This window comes from Rhinolophus sinicus, linkage group LG02 (assembly GCF_036562045.2).
Source record: "Rhinolophus sinicus isolate RSC01 linkage group LG02, ASM3656204v1, whole genome shotgun sequence".
Taxonomy (NCBI): domain Eukaryota; kingdom Metazoa; phylum Chordata; class Mammalia; order Chiroptera; family Rhinolophidae; genus Rhinolophus; species Rhinolophus sinicus.
In genome coordinates, this window is record NC_133752.1 from 190944447 (window position 1) to 190963446 (window position 19000).

Consider the following 19000-nt stretch of genomic DNA (forward strand, 5'->3'; position numbering starts at 1 on the left):
CCTCCATGTATCCTTGGTTGTTTTCTGCAGGTCCTCCCTTCTGGAACACGTGACATGAGGCTGGCAGTGTGGTGTTGCTAGTGCATAGAAAAATACCCAGCACGCTCCAGGCCCTTGGTACGAGCTTCTGAAAGAATGACTCAGTAGGAAGATGGCTGTGGCTACAGTGAGTTCATGTCGACAAGTAACCGGAAGGGGAAGAGGGATGGGAAGGGCCTGACGTAGGTGACACCATGTGCCTGATGTCTTTCACCCATCACAATGACCTTGAGGGACAGCCTAACTATGACCCTTTGCAGATGAAAGGACCTCCGCCTGCTCCAGGCCAGGTCAAGCTCAGGAGGCGGAAGAGGGCGGTGGCTGTGGGCGGGGCTCCTGCATCCGTGATCCCGGCTGTGCCATTCTTTGGCTAAGTCACTTAGCTCTCTGACTCTGGCTCTTCATTTGTAAAGGGGGATAAGACTACGTTGTAGATTAAATGAGCTAATACACGTAATGTGCTTAGCTCATGTAGAGACATGGCAGGTCACACACAGCAACCAGTCATTTCCATTATCATCACTGTCATCGGGACGAACCCAGGTCTGTCTACCCCCAAAGCTGGCACTCTCAGCACGAGGTCCTCACTCCAAGGTGCGAGGCCCCCCTGGGGACTGAGGGATGGTCCCCCTCTGGGGCTGAAAGAAGCCGAGACCTCTGGGTGAGGGTGACAGTCGGAGGTGGCCTTGGATGCCAGCCCATGGCCCTCAGCCCTCTGTGAAGGCAGTGGGGAACCTCTGTGGGTCTTTAATCAGAGGAGTGAAACGATGAAAGTGGTGTTTTAGGAAGATTAATCTGGCAGCAGAGACAGGATGGAAAACAGTCAAGCTCGGGGCAAAGACTTATGACGGCTGCCCCGCTCACTGGGAGCCAGGTCATTAAAGGAAAGTGGCCTGGTTTTTGGCTCCCTGGACGCTCAGGGTTCCCGGCAGCTGGGAGGGGCTGGCCCCTTATGAAGAAGAGGCACCAAGGGAGGCCGGCAGAGGGCACTGTTTTGTCAGTGACAGTGGCCCCTGCGAGGGAGCTTTGGCATCTGGACTGCGAACAGGCAGCACGTCTGCATCTGTTAGAATCAGGTGTGGGCCATCAGCCCCCTCAGCCCTGCGGCCCCCTCAGCCCTGCGGCCCCCTCAGCCCTGCGGCAAGCTCCAAGCTGAGCATCTCAACTGCAGCCAATTGTAAGCAAGTTCAAATCACACGGTGGGGTTTACTCTCAGTGGAAGGTCCTTCAGGGGGGTGGGACCATCCACTCTGACAAGTGCCAGCCCCCTCCCCCCCAGGAGGCAGGGCCACCAAGGTTCCCAGCCTGGCTCCCAGGGCTGCTCTGGAACCAACAGCCAAAGTGCAAAATGGAACTAGGGCTGCCCCGGCCAAGAACAGAAGGAGCTGCTGCGTCTATGTTTCCTCCTCACTTTATTTAAAGCTGTCAGGATATATTGGAAGTGCCCAGGCAATTCCATCTTCTCTCGTCTTCCAAGGAGACGAGGCCCACTGCCAGATGCCGGCAGCGCCTCACACCAGTGTGTGGAAAAGCTCCACCTTCTCCTGGTACAGCTGGTGGAACTGCTTGGCCACACAGCGGAAGGGGGCTTCATAGTTTTCCATCTCCTTCTGTAGAGACAAGAAGTCGGTTGTGTTCGGTGTGTCATCATCACAGAACCAGCACCCGGCCACTCTTACCTCGTGGCAGGTGCTACACGCAGCTGTGCCATTTCACCTCCACACCATTCGGGGAGGCTCCTATCGTTACGCCTGTTTTATCAGGACACTGAGATATGGCGAGATTACGGTAACTTGCCCAAAGCTGCACACTCGTCAGTGGTGGAGCTGGGGCTAGGCCTAGATCCGTTTCTTTAGAGCCTGTCCTTTTGGCCACTCACTGTGTGTGTGACAGGATGTAAAAGGAGACTTCTTTCTTGCTTAGTTTTGACGGAGACCTCAAAGGCCAAAGCAAAATAACAGACGGCAAGGACCCTCCCACTCAAGGGAGGGGCCCACCCTCACCTCAAGGTGGGGCTTGTGCTGTGGTGTGTCCCTCCAGGAGGGGCACCGCTCCCTCCCCTCCCCTCAGTGGGAGGTTCCAAGAGAAAGCCTGAGGCCTGGGGGCTTAGGACAGGGCTGGACCCAGGCCTGGGAAGAATCCAGGTGAGGCGGGGGCTGGCGGTTTTGATGGCCAAGCCAGTGGAGGGCTGCACTGGGGACAGCAGCTCTGCCTCCGCTGTCAAACTAAGGCTGCGGCTGCACTTCCCTGGACCAGGGGCGGGTGGGCCAAGCAAGAGTGCCAGCCCGGAGCTGTCTTAAAGGGACTTCGGGGACGGCCTCCAGGAGGGTAATGGGTCCCAAGAGGAGCAGATGGACAGGAACCAGCCAGAACTGTGGCTACAGGAGGGGTGAGGAGGTATATCACCTGTTAGATGGAAACTGCAGGTGAGAGAGCGCCATTGATGGGGGCAGGGTGGGGGCACCTGTGACATGCTCAGCAAGCACCACCTGAGAACCCTGTCAGGTCCAAAGCGGCCACAGCAGGTCCCAACAAAGACCACATGACCCTCCCTCTGTATCTCCCCACTCCCTCAGGCTGAGAGCTGAGCTGGGGGAAGCACAGGTGCAGAAACGCAGAAGCTGCCAGCCGGGCCCCGCTTCCCAGAACAGGCCAGGGGAAGGCACTGACTGGAAATCAAGTTAGGAATTTTGACAGTCACCCAGGACTGGGCATTTTAACAAATGAAATAATACTTTTGTGACTAAAGGTGCCCAAAGGACTTTCTCTCCCCCTCTGTGTGCACACACGTATTAAACAATTTTTTAATTCAACTAAGGAAAAACAACACAAAACAATTCACCCATACGCCACCACCCACCTCTGGTAACCACCAATTGGTTCTCTGTATCTATGAGCTTGTTTTTGTTTGTTTGTTTTTTGTTTGTTCTTTTAAAAGATTTCACATATTAGAGAGATCATATGGTATTTGGCTTTCTCTGTCTGACTTACTTCACTTTGCCTGATGCCCTCAAGCTTTACGGAGGTTCATCTGTAAATGGCAGGATTTCCTTCTTTTTGTGGCTGGATAATATTCCATTGCATATATACACCACAATTTCTGTCTCCATTCGTCCATCGATGGACACTTAAGTTGTTTCCACGTCTTGGCTATTGTAAATGCTGACATGAACTTGGGGGCTGCAGATATCTTTTTGAGTTAGTGTTTTTGTTTTCTTCAGATAAATAATGCAGAAGTGGAACTGCTGGGTCATCAGGTAGTTCTATTTTTAAGTTTTTGAGCCATGTCCATACTGTTTTCCATGGTGGTTGCACTGTGTGAACATATTTTTAATTTTTTTTTAAGCAAGAAGTTGGCATAAGAAAGAACTCACTACTTTCAAGACAGTAGCTCAAGCTATGAATGCACAAGAACCCGTTTTCAAGCAATCCTTGGCAGCTGGCAAGAGTGCAGCCTTGATAAGAGGCAATGAACCATCCCCAATGAATGGAAGAATTTCCACACCGAAGAATGTTACAAAGTCATCAAGCCCAGTGCCTGTGTTTTACAGACAGCAGTCTGGGGCCCCGGGGGTGCAATGGCCCAGCTGCTTCGTGCACAGCCCAGCCCAGAACTCAGATTCCCCAATTTGAGAAGAGCAGCGTCTCTTCTCTGCCAGCCCAGGGCAGAAATACGCAAAGGAAACCAGTTCCAGTAGAGAATGCTACCTGGATTATCTACCAAGCAACACCCTGCACATAAGGTGGAGGAAATAAGCTGGCCACGAGGAGAGACAGAGGAGGCGGTGCTGAGAGAGCGCTCAGGACCTTTTGTAGCCGAATGAGCTCGCGACTGCGAAGGACAGGGAAGCTGTCACTCTCCAGGCAGACGTGAGAGAAATAAGTCAGTTACACCTGCAAGACTCCTGTGATCGCGCAGAGCATAATGTCCTAGGTAAGGCCAATGAGAAAGAGTAAAATGTTAGATCGGTTGAAAGTACAGCTAAGTACTGAATGGAAAGAGAATGAGGCCTGCAAAGCCCACGCACAGTGATTTCTAAATGGATTCGAAGCTCTTGAAAGCGAGATCTTGGGAGAATGCAACTTAAGAAGTAAGGAATTCAGTGGAGGTGAGCCTTGGAGCACTCCTGAAATGGCAGATGCAAACAGAATCGTTTTCCAGATGCGTTAGGAGGGCTTGCCAATGACAGGAATCCTTTTGTTAAATGACTAATCTCGCTGACAATCTGTAGAGTAGGTTTGCTTTGCCTGTGAAGGATCCTTCAGGCAGGCTCAGATGAGCACTCGATGTGGCCTGGAAGTCTGTTCCGGAGAGTCCCATCGTGGGCTCTGTGGGAGGCCAAAACCCCTGCGAGCAGGCCCTGGTTCTCAAGCTGGACAGGCCTGCGTTCTAGTCCTGGTTCTACTGCCTGAGCTAGGCAACCGGGGAGAGCTACACAGCCTTTCTGCGTCTCTTCATCGTGTGTAAAACGGGGACAGGCGTGGCTGCCTGGAAAGGCTGGTAGAGAAGAGTCATAGATAATGGGCACCAAACAGCTGGCATGCAGTAGGTGGTCAGCAAGCATTGGTGCCCTTGCCCTCATCTGCCTGCAAGGGGTGCCATCCTTGTGGACCTTTCTTGAACTCACTTGTATTTAATACTGTCCAACTTCTTACAGTGATGAGCAGCGTTTTCAAAAATTTTAACTTCTGTTTAAAGAAATTCTTTTTAAATTTTTGGCCTGAAAATGTCCTATCAAGGGATGTTACAAAGTCAAAGAGGAACCACACAAGACTTCGAACAGCCAAAGCAATCCTGAGAAAGAAGAACAAAGTTGGAGGCATCACACTGACTGATTTCAAACCATATTACAAAGCTGGAGTAATCAAAACAGTATGGCACCAGCATAGAAACAGACACCAATGGAACAGAACTGAGAGCCCAGAAATAAACCCCTGCATACATGGTCAACTAATACCTGACAAGAGAGCAAAGAATACTTAATGGGCAGAAGACAGTCTCTTCAATAAAGGGTGTTGGGAAAACAGGATACTCTCATGCAAAAGAAAAAAACTCAATCCCTATTTTATACCAGTCACAGAAATTAACTCAAAATGGATTAAAGGCTTGAACTTAAGACCTGAAACCATAAAACTCCTAGAAGAAAACATTGGGAAAAAGCTCCTTGACATTGATCTTGGCAATGATTTTATGGCTATGACACCAAAAGCACAAGCAACAAGAGCAAAAATCAACAAGTAGGACTATATCAAACTAAAAAGTTTATGTGCAGCAGAAGAAATGATCAACAAGATAAAAAGGAAACCTATGGAACGGGAGAAAATATTTGCAAACCACAAATCTGATAAGGGTTTACTACCGTGTTTCCCCAAAAATAAAACCTAGCCAGACCATCAGCTCTAATGCGTCTTTTGGAGCAACCCGGTCTTGTTTTAATATAGGACCAATTTTATTATAATATAATATAATATAATATAATATAATATAATATAATATAATATAATATATCATATCATATAATACCGGGTCTTATATTAATTTTTGCTCCAAAAGACACATTAGAGCTGATGGTTCGGCTAGGTCTTATTTTCGGGGAAATACAGTATCCAAAATATATACCTCATAAAACTCAATAGCAAAACCACAAATAATCTGATAAAAATGGGCAAAGGACCTGAGTAGACATTTTTTCAAAGAAAATATTCAAGTGGCCAACAGGTATATGAAAGGGCGTTCAACATCACCAATCATCAGGGAAATGCAGAGCAAAACCACAATGAGCTATCACCTCACACCTGTTAGACTGGCTGTTATCAACAAGACAAGAAATAGCCAGTGTGGGCGAGGATGTGGAGAAAAGGGAAGCCTTGTGCACTGTTGGTGGGAATGTAAATTGGTGCCGCCACTTTGGAAAACAGTGTGGAGGTTCCTCAAAAAATTAAAAATAGAATTACCATATGATCCAGCAATTCCACCTCTGAGTACATACCGAAAGGAAATGAGATCACTAGCTTGAAAAGGTATCTGCACGCCCAGGTTCACTGCAGCATTATTTACGATAGCTAAGACATGGAAACAACCTAAGTGCCCATTGATGGATGAATGGATAAAGGAAATGTGTATATATACATGATGAAATATTATTTACCCATAGAAAAGAAAAAAATCCTGCCATTTGTGACAACATGGATGAAACTTGTGGGCGTTATGTTAAGTGAAATAAATCATACTTAGAGGGACACATACCGTATGATCTCACTTATACGTGGAACTGAAAAAAAAACCAAACTCATAGAAACAGAGAGCGGATTGGTGGTTGCCAGGGACTGGGGGTGGAGGATGGAGAGGGTGAAGGTGGTCAAAGGGCCCAAGCTTTCAGTTTTAAGATAGGTAACTTCTGGGGATGGACTTAAAAATAAAAAAGGAACGTCAAGCTACCGTGTAGGTACCACCTTTAGGTCTGCAAGACGATTGCTGCTGCATTCAGTAAGAAGAGGAGAGGGGCTTGGTGTCAAGACTTGGCTGAATCTCAAACAGCATTTGGTTATATTTCCTTTTTAATTACAGCTTCTTAACCGAGCTGCCAGTGCGGCTTCTGTTAGCATCAACTCAGGGGGGACTAGTTAACTGGCACAGTTAATACCAAATGCTTAACTGCAGCCTCTGCAAGCACAATTTATACCCACCCGTCTCAACAGCGTAGCTACAAACACCGAGCAGAGTATAAACACGCAGCCCAGTGGTCTTTGCTGACTAATGTGTTGGGTGTTAATTTCTGAGTTCCATCAAGAGTTCTGGGGAATATGGATATTGGGGTGAGGAGGCAATTTCACAAATGTGAATGGTGGAAGGGGGAATACTAAAATATTGTTGGCTGTGGGTAGTACGGCTTACTGCTTTGTTTGAAGGTGTGCTGCGTAAAAGATGTGAAACCCTCTATACGGTAAAAGTGCGCTAATTTGAACTTCATTAATTTAGAATTTGCAATAATTGGGCCACAGGCAAGAGTGACATTTATCTTTGTACAATCTATGAACGCGAGAATTTAGTAAGTAATAACAGTATAAGTAAGATTACTAGGAGGAAATATTTATACTTTAAAAAAAGCTACCATTTATTGAGTGTTCACTATGCACCAGACTTCGTGCTAAGTATTTTTATATTCACCATCTGACTTTATTTTCATATCTATTACTCGGTGAGGGATATGTTTTATTATCCCCACTTTATAGGCAAGGAACCTGAGGCCCCCATAAGTTAAGTAAGTACCTTACTGAGGCTCCCACAGGTAGTTCTGCCGCTCACCAGAGTCACCCTGGGGCTGCAGCAAGGTGGGCCAGGCAACACTGATGGGAATCAGAAGCTATGGACCCTAATCCTGGCCCAACCCTCTACTGCCCATGTGACCTTGGGCAAGTCACTTCACCTCAGTATAGAAGTGGGGATTGTGGGGCCAGCTCCTGGGTGACGGGACTGAGCGTGAGGGTCTCTGAAGTAATGTTCCAACAAGACCTAATCCATAATATCTTATGCAAATATCAAGGGTCACTGTAATCGAACACAATATACTTGTATTTCTCAAGAATTGAGAAATTAGTGAGCTGGCTGGCTGATCTGCTTCACTGAAACGCATGGGTGACTCTCGCTATACCGAGAAAAGACCTTGGGCCAAGGATTTAAACATCAGTTCCAAATTCGACTCTGCATAGGGCGGAATAACAACGCGATGCACTTGAGGTCATGTGAAAAACCACTTCCAGCAGCATCCCACTCCAGACTTAGCTCTGGAGGAAGCGGAGAATACTTACCACGGATGTTTCCAAACATTCCAGGCCTTGTCCCAGCGCCCACGCCTGGGCCTGAGCCGATTCCACCACTCGTCTGCCAGCCAGGTCTGTCTTGTTCCCCACTAACACACCTGCCCAAAAGAAACAACCAAAGCACCGCACTGAACTGGCAGTCTGGGAGGCCAGCTGGAGAGAGAAAAGAGCAAGCACACTGATTCTGAGGGGCATGAGGCCCCGGTGTTAGCCCGGAGGGCGTTAGCCACGCGGGCGGGCTTTGCTTTTCACACACAGCTTTTGCTCTGCCCTTCTAGACTTCATGTGTATCTCTGTCTGCCTTGTCTCCTTGAGGCTGCAAATGCCGTGAAGGCAAGGGCCAAATTTATGCGGGCATTTGCGTAATTCCTAGTGCATGGAGCAAACTTTAAAAATGGTCATTAATACTAATCTACGGACTGGGCTCAGAGTCAGGGATTCGGAGGTAATTTTGTTCTGTCCCCAGCTGCATCAGCTGCAGCTAATTTTTGAGCCCGTCTCTGGAGATCGTTTTTCCTGGTCTATAATGAGGAGAATTTGTTGATCTGACATAGGGATGAAAAATAAACTGATCTAAAGCACTCAGAAGTGACAACAGGATTTGCATGTTTACTTGTGTCTTACAGGAGAAAATGAGGAATTCTTCCCTGGGGTTAGCTTCCTGGAAACAACACACTCACATTTCCGTTACAGCACCTCCCCCCTTCTTACCTCGCGTCTCCCCACATCCCTGAAAGGTGGATGTCATCATGCCCATTTTACAGACTCAGAGGTGTGTGATAACTCACTGAGGTTTCTGTGTACAAGCCAGACCATCACACCCAAAACCCAGGGCACCCCTTAGTTTGCACCCACAGCCAGCTCTGCAATGACCTTGTGCTCTTGAACTTGAAGGAAAGAGGTGCTGCTGGCAAACCCAGATGCCTGCAGTTCCTACCTGGGAGGGAGGAGCCGGGAACCTGTGCCCGAGCCTTCTCCAGCCACTTGCTACAGTTGTTGAAGGACTGCTCACTGGTCACATCATAGACCAGACACAAGGCGTTGGGACTCTCCCACTGCGCGAGAGGGACAGCACGAGCACGTCAGTAACAGTGAAAGGGACTTCTAGGCGAGGAGGGAAACTGGGTCTTCCAAGGGCAGGGACATGAGTGGAGGGAAATGAAAAACTGTAAAGGGGATGTGACTCAGAAAACAGCCACACCCACAGAAGAAAACAGTTCACCCGAAGGACTGAATGGAGGGTGGGCTCGGCATTGGTTGGGGCAGGTGCTGGGACCATGGCACGGGTGAGAGCTCACATCCGTGCCAGGCTGTCTGCTGGGTGCTCTCTGTGCGTCGTTGTGAAAACGTCCATCTTTGCAGGGCTGGTCTGAATGTCCCTACCGTGTAACTGGAGAGTAGGGGGACTGACGTGCCCAGGTCAGACATGCTTTCAACATGAGGGCAGGACTGCGGCTTTTCTCCCCCCAGAAATGCGTTTGCCTCATGAATTCATTCTCCCACTCATTCTAACCGAGGGCTCAGTTATGCAAGTTGGTACGCCTTGCTGCTTTGCAGGCCTAGAAGGGTAGCCTTTCCCTCAGCTGTCACTGAACGCCTGTTTGCGTGCATCTCCTAATAAGGGCTGGCTTTTCAAAATGCAAAGGGTGCTTTCTGCTTCTCCTGCAGCCCGCATCCAAACCAGACCCGGCGACTGGAGAGGGCTCGCTGTCCCAGTGAAGAACCAGGCCTATGCTCTCAGGGCCTGTCACCTTCAGGGGCTGCTCAGCGTCCTGGGATACCCTGCTGTCTGGCTCGGGGCCACAGGATAGCCCTGCTCAGGCCGTGACGCCAATTCTGGTGCCTGTGACTCTTAGCCACGCCTTGGTCTCGAGACCCCCACCCTGCACAGTGAGAGCCTGGTTTGTTTCTGGGGCGTCATAACTTCCAAGGTGTGAGGGAGAATCCTTTTCCTTCAGATGTCCTTGGAAGGTCAGCTTGGAGTCGCTCTGGAGGGCTCACCTCCCTACCCCACAGCTACATGGGCTCCCGGAGGCGTCCAGGACGGGAGGGGTGTGAACTGCCCGGATGCTGCCTCCCCTCCTCACTCCACAGACTGACTCAAGAACTCTCACAGAACCGCACTGCCCTCCCCAGTGTGCCTCTGGGAGCCACCTCTTTTCTCCAGGCCTTAGTGAGGGACCCCGGATTGTCCTCGGATGGAGCTGGAGCTGAAGATGGGGAGCCCGGAGTCAGGTTGGGGGCTGATCGTGGCCCAGACGCATCGTCCCTCCCGCCTGGCACACAGTAGGCACGTGGTGCGGTGAGATTTCTGCGAGAACATGGTAAGGGGCAAACCTTTTGGCAGGAGGGGGAGGAGGTGGTTAGGAAACAGACCGCACGCTACTTGCCAGTTTATCCAGCATTTCAGAAAACAGCTCCTTGCCGGCAGAGTCAAAAATGAAGAGTTCCTGGAGTGAGAAAGGCATGTTTTAGTATTGGTGTCAGCCCACTGCGGCCCTGACTTCAGGGCGAGGTGCAGGCATGAGCACATGTGCACACACATTCATTCAGACCGGCTCCCCTTTTCCCCACGGCACGAGGAAGATGACAGGAAGAGGAAGGACCTTAAGCATCTTGGCAAGGCCGCACAACGGTGTCCCCACACCAACCGGCACTTTCTGTGTGCCATCTCACCTCTCTTCACCTCCAGTGCAAAAATACCAGGAACAAGCTGCCTTTCCACCTGGCGGAACAGAATGCTAAACAGGCTGACAACTGCTCTGGTTTCCAAAAGGTCATTCTGCACTTTGTTAACCAAATTGATTTTCAACTCTGAAAACCATTCTTTTTAAAGAGGTCACTGAGTAGGTCTGGGAAGGAGTGTAGAGTGGGACAGTCCATCATCGTCCTGCGTGGCTAAGGATGATTGTGACGGAGGACGTGGGATGACCCTTCCTGCCTCAGTGCAAACCTCAGCCAGCCAGGGGACAGCCCCTCCCCAATGCTGACACCTAGGAATCTCCCCCTAATTTCCCCCTCCAGCTCCCTCTGGGCACTGGATATCCCCTGGCTGGCGTCTGACCCCTGGCACATGCTGCCTGAACGTCAGTGCCACAACCTGCGTTGCACATTCGCTATGTGTATACTTGTGTTGATCCCTTCTCATTGCATCGGGAGTACTTAAAATTGTTTGGAGCTCATGGACCTCTTTAAGAATCTGGCGATTTTTGAAACTTCTCCCAAGGAAAACACCTACAAACATGACATCTCGCAATTCAATTTTGAGAGTGGTGGATTCCCATAGATGGACCCGGGTTGAGAAGTTGGATAGATGAGTTCTGTGAGGGCAAGGCCCATATGCCAGTCTGCCTCACTTCCTCTTTTGCCCCTCCCTAGAAGGCTTCCTGTGTTCCACGATGCTGTTCTCAAATGCACAGACAGTCTAGGTCAAGTCCTTGCATTATGTCTCTCATAGGGAGGGTGACGGTGAGTACGGAGACCCTGGGCGCGGCTGGAGGGGACTGGGCTTCCGCAGGCCGAGGCCGTCACTTACCACACTGTCTCCTGTGTCAGGGACTGGCACTGTCTTCACCACCAAATCCACCCCTGTCGTCTGCCGAGGAAAACCAAGAAGGTTTGCATCAGCCGGGGGGCTTGTTACAGCACCCACTGCCTGGGAGGCATGTCCCCAGCTTAACTGTTTGTGTTCTGGACTCACTTTTCGTACAGAAATCGGAGAGGGTCCACTAACCTCACCCAACTCCCTGCCCACGAGTGAACTGTACGTGGTGACCCAGTCGATTACTGGCCGGTCTGCTCTGCAGACAGCTCCACACCCTGTGGTTTGTGGAAAAACGATTTCCACATGGCGCCATTTGAGCAGCCCCTCGTCAGACCTCTTAGGGCCTCGTAAGGTGCGTGGGGAAGTCAGTCCCTCAGGGTTCTCTGATCACTGCTCTTCACGCCTCGGCCAGGCCTAAACGCCCACATCTCACCAGGGTGTAGTTCTTCTGGAAATGGGCTCCGTCGCTGCGGAAGATCTGTGCCAGGGCGGTCTTGCCCACGGCGGGGTCTCCTGTGAGGCCAGAGGAGAAGAAAAAAAATCACTTCCATCCTCGTGACTCAACACCCTCCCGCTCCAGAATGCTCGTCTAGAAATCAAAAACTTCCAAGAGTTTTCAGAGAAAATGCGCTTGATTCTCCTGGGAACATGCTCTGAGGTCACTGGCAGGGCAGTGGGTCCGTGAGGACCACGCTTCAAAACCCATGATGGCCAGAGTCACGTTTCTTCAAGCTAATGCTCTCATCCCAGAGAACTGACCCAGAAGGTAGCAGAGCTTCAGGGTTTTGGAGCCCCGGAAATAGAACCGACACTCTTCCACTGAAACATACCCCACACCCCAGGGAAAACCTGTCACTTTCAAACTGGAATTTACTTTGAAGTCTTGAAGGTAGAAGAGGTGCGACCACGCACAGACTATTGATGGGCTCAGCTGACTGATGGAACCAATTAGAGTTTAGAGCTTCCATACTCAAGACCCTGCATCCTTCCTTTGGGGGGCAGGGGTGGCGTGGGAGGGGAGGTGGGAGTTGGGAAGGTTTTCTGCATTTACGGGAAACAAAAAGTCAGGTGCTACACTCACCATCCTGAAATCCGTTTGTCCCTCCACCTCAGGGTGCCTGTTTGTGACCACTGCATATCCATCTTTCCAGGGGCCAAGTCTATCTGCAACAGCAGCTGTTTTCTCCGCGCTGCCTCACACCTACTGGGTTTATCTCCTGGCTTTCCTTTTGATAGCCCCTTGAATGGGTACCTTGAAACTAAAGGTTATGCCGGTTTCAGCCTGAGAACTGGACCTCGCACAAGATGGCTGGGGAACTGGAATCTGGAGTTTCTCCTGTGCCCCCAAGGGTGCTGGCGGCTCTACGTGCCCACCTCAATTGTCCTGTGCCCTCCCCACCTTCCCACCGATGGCTCCGCTTGGCTTCTTTTGATGCCACACTGTTTTCATTTGTAAGAACTTCTCCACCTAGAGAGCCTCACACAGATTCTCCATCACCCAGCCCCGAGAGAACACCTGTTTGCTGCTTCCTCGCCCTCTTGACCCGCAAGATCGCCACCGGCGTCGCGACCCTGATTGGCACCTTTGGTGCAAGCTCTTCGTCTTCACTCCGTAGTTTACAAATCGGCTTCAACGCTTCTCTTTGCTTGACTTCTGGATAGCCTGCTGCTCTGTTCACTTTTGTTTTGACTTTTCCCACCTGTAATTTTCTCTTGTGAGACAATGATTTGACTACTCGTGGTATTTCATTTCATGTTAATTTCTCCAGGTTTGCGTGAGCTATTCAGGTCCTGCTTTTCTATTTGCCACCACTTCTTACAGGGAACCAACCTGTGTGGAGCCTCCCTCCTGAACCCATTCATAGGTTCTCATTCATTCCCTCCCCGCCCCAGCCTCCCTTCCCCACATGGGGACTATCAGGGACCTCATTTGACAGATGAAGAGACCGAGGCTCAGAGAAGCTGGGTAACTTCCCTAGGATTCCAGTATCACATTCTCCTGGCCAGACCCCACTCCTAGAGCTCAGGGACCCTTCTGACCACTTTTAACACTGTCCCTACCGACCCTCATCACCCAGCCTTCCATGACACTGCGAGCAACCACAGGAAGGACTGTCGCTGGGTCCCACCCGTCTCAGAGCAGGCAGCCCATCACTTTCCATCTTGCGTGTGGCTGCATCCACCCTCCCGACTCCAATTTGGCTTCTGAATCCAGTTGGATTTGGCTCATCCTGCTTGTGAAATTCCCCACAGATTTGTTCTGGTGAATTTCAAAAAAAAAAAAATCTTTCTTCCGACTGCCAGTCAGTCACCCACACTTAGGAAAAACCTCCTGTGTCAGCTGAGGAGGGATCTGAGCACAGGGACGGGACGGAGCTGACAAACACATCTGCACAGCAACAAAATGACAAGTGAAATTCAAATAGCACAAGCTGAGAACCCACGCGTCTTAGGGTGCATCAAGGAAAGAATGAACAGTGGTTTCATCAGTGGATGGACGTTCCCGGGGCGAGGCTGAGCCTGGGGGAGACGGCAGGGAGGGTGGGCATCCGCAAAGGCCCAGCGCAAGGTCACCGTGACCTCAGAATCGCTAAGTCCGGTGGTCTTTCCTCTGTCCGCATGCTTCGTGACGGCTCTGAAGGACGAGTCAGTGTGAGGCAGACCACTCCTTCCCGAGCCCGCTGGCCCCATGGCCCTGGGGACCCTGCACTGGCCTGGTTCTCCTGCCACTCTGCCTCCAACGTGGGCACCCTTGTGCATCTGTCCTCGGCCCTCCGCTCCCATCTACTCTCTTTACCTTGCCTGCCCCTTCTTGGGCCAGGATTTCTCTCCCCAGCCTGACTCTATCTCCACCAACCGGTGGAGGTTCCCTGCAATGACAGGACTTCACCCAATGTCAGTGTGTCTACAGCCAGGCTCATGCCGGGCCCCTGGGTCCTGAACGGTCCTGCCCGCATCACACTTGTTCTGTTCACAATGTCACTTCGTTCTCACTGTCCCGCCTTCCCCCACAGTCACCTCTGACTCTCTTCCTTCCTCATCTCCTTTGCCGTGTCTCCAGCCCATGTGTCCTTGGTGGTCACTGCTGACATTGCCCTCGTTACCTCATACCTGGGCTTCTGTCGCAGCCCCTGACCTACCCATCCGGGCCCTGCCTGGTATGCTGGGGCTGGGACTTTGCCAACACATTTCCCCTCTGCCAGGCGCTCCCTGTCAGGCTCTGCCAATGCGAGTTCTAGAAAAAGCCTGGAAGGCGGGAAGGGGAGACGGGACTTGTTCCTTCCCATTTGCTGCTTGTTTCTCTTTGCAGCAGCCTAGCAATGGCCTTCACCCCAGCACTATTAGGCGCCGTCTCCACTTTGGGTTTGTTTCCTTTGCACTCCCAGACCGGCCTTATTACAGACCCTCCCAGATACCAGGAGCAGCGAGCAGGGCCTCCTTCCCAGAGGTCTGCCTCTCAGCTCCCCAGGGCCCTCCTGAGCAATGAAGTCCTGAGGACCCAGCCCCTTCTGCTGTTCCCCAGCCCTGGGGCAAGGCTTCTTCCTGGTTATTCTCTGTGCGGCCCTACTGTCCCCCTTGTCTTTCCAGCCCTCCAGCACGTTGAGGTAACATCCCACACTAAATCCTCATTGTGGAAGCACCTCGTGTGGAATCTGCCTTTTGCCTGGACCCTGACTTCTGTAGCACTTGTACCAGGAGCGGTCTTGAGGCACAGACCCTCACGATGGCCTGGAATCGGTTTGGTCATGTCTCGCCCTGAACACGGGCCTGAGCTCCCTGCAGGGGGCAATGGGTCCCAGCGATCTGTGGCGTGGGGTGGGCTCACACGCCGGTGACTGAATTCCTGAGGTATCATCGAGCCAGGCAGCATCCCCTTCCTCAGAGGTCTGGATCCTGCTTTGTGGGGTTCTTCTTCAAGCGTCTGGCAACCCCACTTTCATCTACCAGTTCCATGTCATCTCAATGTTTCCTTCTAGCTTTTTCAGGTCTCTAATACCTGTTGAACCAACTTCATATATGAAAATTTCTCTGTTGAAATTCATTTTGTTTTCTTGACTGGATCTTGCCTGAAAACACTTTCCAACCTGCCCTCTCTTCTTTTCGTCTTCTCCCTGTTCTAACACACTCAGTTTGACACCAACAGATGAACCTCCCAACGTAGGGCTTCCTTTCATCCTGTCACGTTCTCACACAAAGCCTGTCAAGGGTTCCTTTCACTGCATACCCCTCTCCACCGCCAACCCCTACCCTACCTTCCGACTCGCTCTCCGGCTTTCCCTCACACAAAACCTCAGCTCTACACTCCCATCCCCTCTCTCTCTTTTTTATGGGTTTGTGTAGAACTGTAATAACAAATATATATATGTTTCTTTTTTATTGACGTAACATTGGTTAATAACATTATATAAGCTTCAGATGTACAACATTATAACTTGATATCTGTATGCCTATTCTCTCGATCTCCGAGAATCCCTTGAAGATAACCTCTTTCCAGGTATTCCCGACCCAAGTCCAGATCCTGCCCATTCTCTGCCAGGCCAAGCTCAAATAGCGTCCTTCCTGCACAACCTCCGAAGGTCATCTTTCCCTCCTTTGTTTTTACTTGTGTGGTCATGTGGGTCATTGCCATTTCATTGAGACCTGATGTCAGAGCAACCTTCTGGTGAGGCTCTATCATCCCTACTGACATCGAGAGGCAGTAAATCATAGGACGTAGGGCATAAATTCCAGCTCCATCACTTATGAGCTGTGTGACCTTGGGTCAGTACTCTCTCTGGGCCTCAGTTGCCTCATCTGCAAAATGGGGATAACAGCACCTATCTCATAGAATTGTTATGAGGATTTAAAGAGTTAATATGTACAGTGTCTCATGTATATTAATAGTTAAGTGATTTTTTAAGTAAATAAAATATAGATAAACGTCAAGTGTTGTTTTCTTTCCTGATCTGAGCCAGAACGATCAGCAGGTATTTCTCTGGTATCTGGCACACAAAGGGCATTCAATTCATGTTTGCTGCGTTGTAAGTTACTATGCACATCTCAGCGCTTCCTTGAGTATAGGTGCTGGCCTGATTCGTGCTTGCATTCCCAACGCACCTTGCATGGTGACTCGCACATAGTAGGTGCTCAATAAATATGTCGAATGAATAAGCACTTGAATTGAATATTGGGTCCTTCAATGACTAGTTATGTGAGAGAAAAAGGGCAGATTAACTCAATTTAAACAGCAGACCTGTGAGGGGAAAGGAAAAATAAAACCAGAGCGGGGTGTGTGAAGTTGGGTGCGTGGTGCTGGCAGGGCTGATTCACTGTCTTCTAGTCCCTGGAAACTTCCAAGAGGAAATAGCCTTGAGGCTGCAGGTGGAGAGCTAGGTTGGAGTTCAGGAATCACTAACTCAGGCAGTGGCTGAAATCAGGTGAAACAGTACCTGAGGGAATGGGTGTAAAGAAGGGCCAATCGAGGCTCGAGGACAGTTTAGCTTGGGGCTAAGAACAAAGCGCTGGAAATCAGATCACCTGGGTCTAGATCCCAGCTCGGCCACATCCAGCTGTGTGACCCAAGGCAAGTGTCTTAACCTCTCTGGGCTCAGTTGCACCAGCTGTGAATGACGATGACAATAATACTGACCCCACAGAGTAATTGCGTGGATTCAGTGAGAGGACCTGTGGTGAGGGTCTGCCACAGTGCCAGCTCATGGAAGGTGCTCAGTACACTTAGCTCCACGATAGAAGCTGAATTACAAAAGAAATAAGAGAAAGTAGAGTTGGAGGGAGAAACACATTAAAAAATGTATCTAACTTCAGAAAACAAAAACAGTCCCAACTTATGTATGAAGAAATTGAGGCTCAGAGAAGTGCTTTGTCCAAGATGACACAGCCAATGAGAGGAACAGCCAGAATTCTGTTTGTTACACAATACGGCCTCCTCCTGAGTTCTGGAAGCTAGAGACCCCTTCCTGAGAACCGTTAACTTCTTTTGCTCCAGGATGATTTGAGTTACTGTCGTCAGTCCTCTTTCTGTGTGACCCTTTTATTTCCAAATTAGAAAAGTCATTAAAAGTATCATCTCTTTCAGTCAGAATCTCTTTATCCTCTTAATAATTTCTCACTGCTTCTTTCCTGAGCTGGTCAAGGAACCCCAGAAAGGTCACAGGTCCCAAGAGTAACACAGGTTCAGAGTTTTGGAATTGGATTCATGCCTAAGAACTTCCTTCACTAGGGCGAGACTTCACTTCTCAGTGCCCCACTTAAGATGGGAACAACAGAGCACCTACCGCTGAGCTCACCTACCACGGTGAGAGGATGAAATGAAATACATGTGCCTGGCGTGCAGTGAGGACTCAGTACATATGTGTTCTGTGGTTCCAGGTCTACAATCCAGGCAAATGTTTTTCTAAATGTGCAGACTGATACAAAGAGCAGCACACATGTGAATGCCACATATTCATTCATTCTGCAAATATTGACTGAGGACTTACTGGGTTCCAGATACTGCTCGGGGTGCTTGGGATCCATCAGTCAACAAAACAAAGATTCCTGCCTTCGGGGGATTCGACATTTATGTCCTCCTGGGCGTAGGGAAGCGCAGTAACTTTGGGTTTTAAAGGCAATACCCTTGCACCTTTTTTGCAAACTCTGGTCAACTTCACATTATTGTCCCTGTCATCAGAGGGGCAGGGTCAGGGTAAAAAATCCCATAAAAATACCAAAGCCACGGGTGCCTACTTTTGGCGTACAGCACATGGTCTGGTTGAAGCACTTAGGGTACGGTTAGCCTGATTTTTAAGGAGTCTGTACCTCCTCAGTACAGCTCAGACTGGTGAAGATGGTCTTACAGTCTGACAGGGGGCGGGGGAAATCAGCTGGCGCTACCAGTGTACCCTGGAAGCTACTTCTTCCACACCTAATGGAATTTACTGTTAGTAATTGCATTAACTCGCCTTTGGAAGAGAGAAAGGGAAAGAGGGTAGCCAATTTACGTGAACAAAAGCTCTTGATAACTTATGAGGTCTCTGGACTCTGGAGACTGTAAATTTCACACTCACCTGCGAGGATGCATTTGGCTGCCAGCTTCACCATAGTAACCAGCCACTTCCACGGACCAGACGGGAAGAGCGGCGGCTAGAGGCGTTGGTGGGGCTGCCTGGGAAGGGAAGTGGGGAGGAGGACGCTCAAGGTGCCCGTGGCCGCGGTGGGAGCAGGGACAGATGGGGCCTGGACCCTCTGGGCTAGACAGGGGGCGGCTATCCGGCGCGAGGGATGGGGCGGAGGCGCAGGGGAGAGCCAGATGGGGTCCGGCTCAAGGCCTCAGAAGGCAGCCCGGAAAGTGCCAGCGAGGCGACGCAGCACCCGTTCGCGGCCCAGTCCCTCGGCCCCTGCCTGTGGGGATCCGGAATAGTGACCCCACAACCCCGGGGCCCCTAGCACCGCGTCTGACCCTCTGGCCAGACAACCGCCTGCCCCGCCTCCTCCGTCCTCGCTGACCTTCGATTGGCTGCCACCAAAAGTTCCCACCCCGAAGGCTCTCCGAGACCAGTGGGAGGAGGGGGCGGAGCTCACAGGCTTTTCTTGCAAGACAATTCGTAGTGTTATTTG

At 50.4% G+C, this 19000-nt stretch overlaps 1 protein-coding gene across 1 annotated transcript; it reads right to left on the bottom strand.

Moving 5' to 3' along the window:
* Window positions 1-1434: 1434 nt before the first annotated feature.
* Window positions 1435-18865, bottom strand: IFT27 (intraflagellar transport 27). Its single transcript, XM_019713450.2, has 7 exons — window positions 18451-18865; window positions 11838-11917; window positions 11396-11455; window positions 10251-10310; window positions 8798-8915; window positions 7849-7958; window positions 1435-1649 (listed from the first exon to the last, which is right to left on the bottom strand). The coding sequence occupies exons 1-7, from the start codon at window positions 18482-18484 to the stop codon at window positions 1551-1553; spliced, it is 561 nt and encodes a 186-aa protein (XP_019569009.2). The 5' UTR covers window positions 18485-18865; the 3' UTR covers window positions 1435-1550.
* Window positions 18866-19000: the final 135 nt, after the last annotated feature.

Excerpts from the sequence above, each read along its gene's own strand:
- IFT27 (XM_019713450.2), bottom strand. The coding sequence starts at position 18,484 with ATGGTGAAGCTGGCAGCCAAATGCATCCTCGCAG. Across the intron at positions 11,456-11,837 it reads TCCAGAAGAACTACACCCTG|ACGACAGGGGTGGATTTGGT; the intron begins GTGAGATGTGGG and ends TTTCCTCGGCAG. Across the intron at positions 8,916-10,250 it reads CTGAAATGCTGGATAAACTG|TGGGAGAGTCCCAACGCCTT; the intron begins GCAAGTAGCGTG and ends CCTCTCGCGCAG.